A 7,388-nucleotide genomic window follows, 5' to 3' on the forward strand; every position below is an offset into this window, starting at 1 on the left:
GTGCACATTACACAACAACAACGTGTGGAGGGAGATGAAGATGAGACGCATGGTGATGATGATGATGATGATGATGATGATGATGATGATGATGATGCGTCCATCTGCATGATTTTCTTCTTCTTCTTTTTTTTATCTGACTTACCCTCTGCGGCCAAAGAGCACCGGAGCAGGAGTAAAAACATCCCCGCAGACAGGACACACTTTGCAGGCATGCCCAGCGCTCTGCTGCCTCCTCCTCCTCCAGCATCTCTCCCCGGGTGCAGCGAACACCCAGTGGCCGCATGAGGGTCCCCTCTCCCGGCTTGCCCCGACCGACACCTCCTCCTCCTCCGCCTCCTCCTCTTCTTCAGACCGGCAGCCATATCCGGTGGATGAGTTGCTGAAGTTTGGCGCGTAAATAATGCATCGGGATCAGGCTTCGGTGGGCTTGTGATCCGTTCGTGTGTCCTGCAGGGCTGCAGGCGGGGAGAGAGGGAGGAAGGGTGGGGGTGGGGGGGTGTATGGGGGGGCGGCGGCGGCGGGGGCGTGTGTAGGGTGCAAGGGGTTTTGTTGATGCCGCGTTGAAGGCAAATGAAGGAATGAGCCCTACCGGTCTGCTCTGCCCGGTCCCCTCATCAGCACCATCATCATCATCATCAGCATCATCAGCATCATCATCCTTGTCTGGTGCAGGGCTGCATAGGTTTGGATTTGGCTTGCAACTTCCGGTGAATATGTGCAAACGGAATATTAAAAGCCATTCAAACTGCACGTGGCTTCATTTGTCATCACTATGATCATCCGTTAACGGGATTTAAGTGCGCATCTATTACCGTACATACGATAGTGGGAAGTAACAAAGAATGGTGCTTTACTCTCTTTGTCCACAAGATGTCAGCAGAGACGCTAAAATGAAGCCGTTTCATTGATTGATTGATTGAGACTTTTATTAGTAGATTGCACAGTTCAGTACATATTCCGTACAATTGACCACTAACAGTTTCTTCCCTCAAGCCGTAAGACTCTTGAACGCATCATAACTAAATTATCCCCTCAACTACCCCCAAAAATGGATTAACTCGCTGGAATAAAAAAGACAATATAACATACATCCATAAACGTGAACGCATGTGAAAAAGTGCAATATATTTATCTGTACAGTAATCTATTTATTTTTTATATATATATTTGCATATATTTATTTATTTTATATATATATTTGTATAATATTTATATGTATTTATTTATTTACATATGCACCGTATTGCTTTTTTATCCTGCACTACCATGAGTTTATGTAACGAAATTTCGTTCTTATCTGTGTTGTAAAGTTCCAATTTGAATGACAATAAAAAGGAAGTCTAAGTCTAACTAAATGGTAACATAAGAATAAGTTTTTCAACTTGTTTAAGCCGGGGTCCACGTTAATCAATTCATAATACAAATATATACTATCAGCATAAAACAGTCATCACCCAAGTTAATCATCAGAGTATATACATTGAATTATTTAAATTATTTACAATCGGGGGGTGGGATGTGGAGGGGGTTGAGGCGGGGGGGGGGGGGGGGGGGGGGTTAGGTTAGGTTGGGTTGCTATCAGCATACTTCAGTCATCAACAATTATATCATCTGAGAAATGGACATTGAAACAGTGTAGGTCTGACTTGGTAGGATATGTACACCGGCCGTGTGCCGACACTATCCCATCCTCCATTTGTAGTCATCAATCCATCCATTTTTTTTACTGCTTGTCCCTCTCGGGGTCGCGGGGGGGTTCTGGAGCCTATCCCAGCTGCACTAGGCTACACCCAAAAGTCACCTAATCCACTATAATTTTAGAACATCCATCCATTTTCTACCGCTTGTCCCTTTTGGGGTAGCGGGGGGTGCTGGAGCCTATCTCAGCTGCATTCAGGCAGAAGGCGGGGTACACCCTGGACAAGTCGCCACCTCATCGCAGGGCCAACACAGATAGACAGACAACATTCACACTCACATTCACACACTAGGGCCAATTTGGTGTTGCCAATCAACCTATCCCCAGGTGCATGTCTTTGGAGGTGGGAGGAAGCCGGAGTACCCGGAGTGAACCCACGCAGTCACAGGGAGAACATGCTAACTCCACACAGAAAGATCCCGAGCCCGGGATTGAACTCAGGACTACTCATATTTTGAGGCACATGCACTAACCCCTGTTCCACCGTGCTTCCCATTTTAAAACATTATTATTAATATTATAGGTAAATATTATCTTGTGGTTAGAGTGTCCGCCCTGAGATCGGTAGGCCGAGTCATACCAAAGACTATAAAAATGGGACCCATTGCCTCCCTGCTTGGCACTCAGCATCAAGGGTTGGAATTGGGGGTCAGATCACCAAAAATTATTCCAGAGCGCGGCCACCGCTGCCGCTCACTATTCCCCTCACCTCCCAGGGGGTGGAACAAGGGGATGGGTTAAAGGCAGAGGGTAATTTCACCACACCTAGTGTGTGCGTGACTATCAGTGGTACTTTAACTTAACCTTAAGTTAACTTTATATTATATATAACAATTGGGCAAAAGTCCATAAATGTAAACACATCGCTAAATGTGTAGTAATTAATTTCTGTAATTTAATTGCAATTTAATTTCAAACTTTTTTCACCAAGTGCACCTTAGAAAAAACTCGGCTCTCCAAGTACCACCGTAATGACTAACATTAAAATAGAGTAGCGTAGTAGGCCTAAATATTCATTAAAACAAGGCAGATGTTTTATTCAACAAGTGCAGTCAATATTTTTGGCCTCTGTAACATTACATACAGTTTGAACAGTAACACTGTGTTTGAATATATAATAAAGTGGCAATTGTTTTGACTCGGGGGGCCAAATTTTGAGAAAAAAAATGTGTCTGGGGGCCGGTATATCTATCTATCTATGTATACATATAATACACTAATACAAAAACTCACAATAATGTTTGATTGAAAGCTAAAAACGTTGTGACAGACCGCGCCTTAAAAAACGGAATGGAATTTTTCATTGTTTTACTGAATGAGACACCCAGAATGTACATGAAAATAGAGAATGTGGGATTTACAATATTAACTGTGAACGATAAAACACTGAATATTGACAACATATGAACGTCACAGCCCCTTGTCGATCCACATATTTTACAAGCAAGCGAAACGCAACAAAAATGCGACAAACACAGCGAAATATGAACGCGAAGGGTAAAAAAAAAAAAGACCTACAATCTGATACATCTGATACATCACTAAGCTTTAGAACTTTGCTGTAAAAATCTCCTTCCACGTCTGTCCCTGACACCCGTATTTCAGGCTGGCCGCTCTGGAGACACTCTGTGGAAACGCTCACGGTGCCTCGTCTGAGCTGCTGTGACTTAGATTACCATAGTAACTAATTAGATTACCATAGTAACTAGTATATCATGCAAAAGTGCAGATTCCAACCATTGAAATACTTTGTATAGTTCAAGACTTACGGTCATTTGAAAACATCACTGCACACCATAATGGCAGCGACAGTTTCCATTTTGAAGATATAAAAAAATTATTTAGGAATGTCCGGCGGGCCAGATTGAAAAGCTAAACAGGCCGCATGTGGCCTCCGGGCCTTAATTTGCCCAGGTCTGCACTAGATGAAGCCTGTGTACCACTAGTGGTACGACGGTGTACCACAGTTTGAGAATCAGTGTGTTATATTATTTGAAATGACATGTCTGCATGTTCGACGATTAAAAACATGTATTTTAATAGGACCTTTTGAAAAAGGGATACAGACAACAATGTTTAACAGTCACTGTTTTTAATTTGGTGAAAACTGTGACCCCAGGGTGTCCAACTTTGTTCCACCAAAGACACATACTGTCAATAGTCAAAGCATGCATTTGGGAAAAAAAATGCTTGTACACATTTAATAAATATACTTAAAAATACAACTTGGTTTCAGTTGTATTGGATTATATTTTATTGTGGGTGATTGCTCTTCTTATTTATTTTGATTCAAAATCAATTCAAAATGTTAAAATAATTCAAATTCCAACGGTTCAAAGTAAAATAATTACTCGGTCAAAGTCCAGAGGGGATCGTGTGCTTTCTGCTGAGACTCTAAAACATGGAAACAATATATCAACGGGTTTTTGAGACATATCCCTCTTTAAGGAGTTTTAAATCACGTCTTGCAACATATTTTTACTTGTTGGCTTCTAAACCAACATGAGAATTGTGTGATCTTACTCTCTTATTTTCTTTAATGTATTTACTTAATTTTTTAGTTAAATGATTCTTACACTAGACTGTCCTTAGTTTTATCCTGCTTTTTTAATGTGTGTTTTAACTACTGTGCAGCACTTTGCGAAACCTTTATTGTTTTATTTAAATGGGCTATAGTGGATTGGAATTTTTTTTTAAGATATAAATATATATGTGTATATATATATATATATATATATATATATATATATATATATATATATATATATATATATATATATATATACATGGTCTGTGTACCTTCCGTTCATTCTATTTCCAATTCTGAAACGCAAATCAAAAAACAAAATTAGGGCCGTTTTTAAATTTGTATTATATATGGCAGATTTTAAAACAAACAAAAAAGGGTTGATTTTCATTAAAATATTGCCATAAAATTTGATTTTGTGCTGTTTTCCTTTAATGGATTAGTATTTTTCCAGATAAACACAAAAATCGAATATATGGCCATCCAAAATGCAAAAATGCGTGGTTATCTGTGTGATGACAAATTGAACCGGAAGCAGTATTTTAGCTTTCCCTTTGCGTTTAGCATGTTTTTAGCATAACGGTAACATATTTGTTCAGCAGGCGTCCTATTGTCATTTTAAAAAAAAGTCTCATTAAATAGTTGTCCAACTTTTGTTTCAGAAATGAAAATAGAAAAAATGGTCTGAAATGTGTTTTTTTATTTGCATTTAAGAATTGGAAATAGAATGAACGGAAGGTACACGGACCATATAAGACATATGTCAGCAGCAAAGAAGAAATGTTGTAACCCACAATGTGTTTTGAAAGGTTCTATTACAAATTTTAGACCAAATAATATATTGTGAGAATCAATTTTGAATCAAATTGTCACCCCAATAATCAGAATTGAACTGGGAGTTGTTGCAAGATTAACATTCCTAATAAATTGTATTCTACACAAAGTACTTGTTTGGAGTGACAAATGATTAGTTGTTAAAGTATCAACATTTAATTACTTCTCTTTCTTCTTATATTTTTACTGTTTTGGTTTGATTTTATTTCGACTATTGTGTGTGACTACACAACTCATACTGCGGGCCCCAAATGGCCCCCAGTCCACACTTTGAATGCACTTGCCAGAACCTGTTAGAGCACAAATGGAATGGAAGAAAGCCAACATGACCATTACCATGAATTGATTAACGTGGACCCCGACTTAAACAAGTTGAAAAACTTATTCGGGTGTTACCACTTAGTGGTCAATTCTACGGAATATGTACTGTACTGTGCAATCTACTAATAAAAGTTTCAATCAATCAAAAAAACCTTTGACATCAGCTACCAGAAGCACACTTCTTTCCATAGTTAAACGTTCACTAAGGTGACCATTGAACAATAACACTAAAATTAGTAAGACTAGAACAGTTTTGAAGACAACTGTCTTTTTTATCTAGTGAGCTTCTATATGTATTGCTAATTAATAAATACCAGCCAGCATGTGGAACACATCTTGATGTATTTGTGGTATCACTGGTGAGTTCTACTTTATTAATGTTGTGAAGGATTTTTTTCTACCAAAATGTCCTTGGAGTGTAATGGATGCTCGTAAGAAATATTTCTTACAGCAGTGTAGTCAAAACTTTTGTCTATGAATACTGTATATACTTTTATATATAATATTTTGACCTTCAGGAGGCACACAGGATGTGAGTGAGCACATTTCACAAACAGCTAACAAGAAAATGTGATTTTATAAATATTGTTATTATTATTGCTGTTGTTTATCATGATTATATCAGTCTGTTTTTTAAATGCAGCAGCACAAACACAAGTGAAGGGAAGGGACCTGAGGATTTTTATAATTTTCAATTATGAAAGTTTACAGTTTATGTATTTTATTTATATTAAAAAAAATGTAATGTAAAAAAAAAAGAAGAACATTGTGATCATATTAAAGTGAGTCATGACAGGCCATGTGATTGTTTACTGAAATTACTTTTTGTTGTTGTTTTACTTTGCCCATCATCAACAATATTTATGTGAGACAAGAACACACGTCGTTCCCTTTTCTATGCATTCTAAAGAGTAAAAAAACTGCTTACATGAGGCGGCTAACCATGCAGGAAATGGGGGTTCCACTATTTCGCCTCTAAAGCTCTCTTAAAAAACACCCAAAAACCGCCAACAACGCTGCATAATAACCAAGGTATTGCGACATCGTTATTGCAGGAGCTAACACAGAGGACCTACTTTTCTGGCGTAGTGACACAGCGCCTCAGGCTACTATCGAGACGTAATGCTAGCTATTGGTGTTGCTACTGCTGAATCGCTTTTGAGTTTGGAAAAGTTTGAAACGTAGAAATTCCACACGCTACGGGTAAAAATCCGGACCGACTGAATCAATCAATCAATTAATGTTTATTTATATAGCCCTAAATCACAAGTGTCTCAAAGGGCTGCACAAGCCACAACGACATCCTCGGTACAGAATCAGTGTCTATTGGCTGCCAACTCGAAGACATCGGCTAGGAAGATGCTTGTTTTATCGCACCATTTTTTACCTGAGGAGTGAGGATTATTCTGAATTCATCATCTAAAGAGGTAGCACAAGTCTTGGGCTGAAAGATACAAACATCCCATCAGTTCAGATCCCATTGAAAGCGGACATTCTAAGTGACTGTTTTGTTTTGTTCTTATTTTGTGGATGAAATGTTGAGCACTTAGCAATCGAGCTACATGATGCTCAGTGTTTCACGATAGCTGAATCTGCTCAACACCCAGCTTCTAAAACTTGTAGCTCATCCTCAGTACATTCAGACTCAAAAATATAAAGTTCTGGATCCTCATTTGTCCCAAAGTAGTGGTCGTTGGCTCCAACGAATTTCACCAGGAATATAAGTAGTTGTTTTTTGTAGATGGAAATAGCATTTATTCGTAAGAAATCAAATTTCCCCAAAAATAAGTTCCAGCAAAGCTTAAAGTTACCAAAATACTGTAATAATGACATGTGATCTTGAATGTGCTTGCTATTTACTATTGTTATAGCATGTTCATGAACCAATTTTTAAAGTGCTTTATAGGAGGAATAGGTCAGTCCTCATTACCAGCATTTTCAGCTGCCTTGTGCTAGCAGTTTTTTACTATTTAGAACATATGGAAAAGGGAAAGACGTTTGTTG

At 38.4% G+C, this 7,388-nt stretch overlaps 1 protein-coding gene across 4 annotated transcripts in view; it reads right to left on the reverse strand.

Moving 5' to 3' along the window:
- Positions 1 to 1,505, reverse strand: part of kiaa1549lb (KIAA1549-like b) — a 211,496-nt gene extending 209,991 nt beyond the window's left edge. For all 4 annotated transcript variants that reach the window (XM_061964212.2, XM_061964214.2, XM_061964213.2 and 1 more), the window contains exon 1: positions 146 to 1,505. In XM_061964212.2, coding sequence (XP_061820196.2) covers positions 146 to 365 — 220 coding nt within the window. In that variant the 5' untranslated portion in view covers positions 366 to 1,505. The remainder of the gene's footprint in view (positions 1 to 145) is intronic.
- Positions 1,506 to 7,388: the final 5,883 nt, after the last annotated feature.

This window comes from Nerophis lumbriciformis, linkage group LG06 (assembly GCF_033978685.3).
Source record: "Nerophis lumbriciformis linkage group LG06, RoL_Nlum_v2.1, whole genome shotgun sequence".
NCBI lineage: Eukaryota > Metazoa > Chordata > Actinopteri > Syngnathiformes > Syngnathidae > Nerophis > Nerophis lumbriciformis.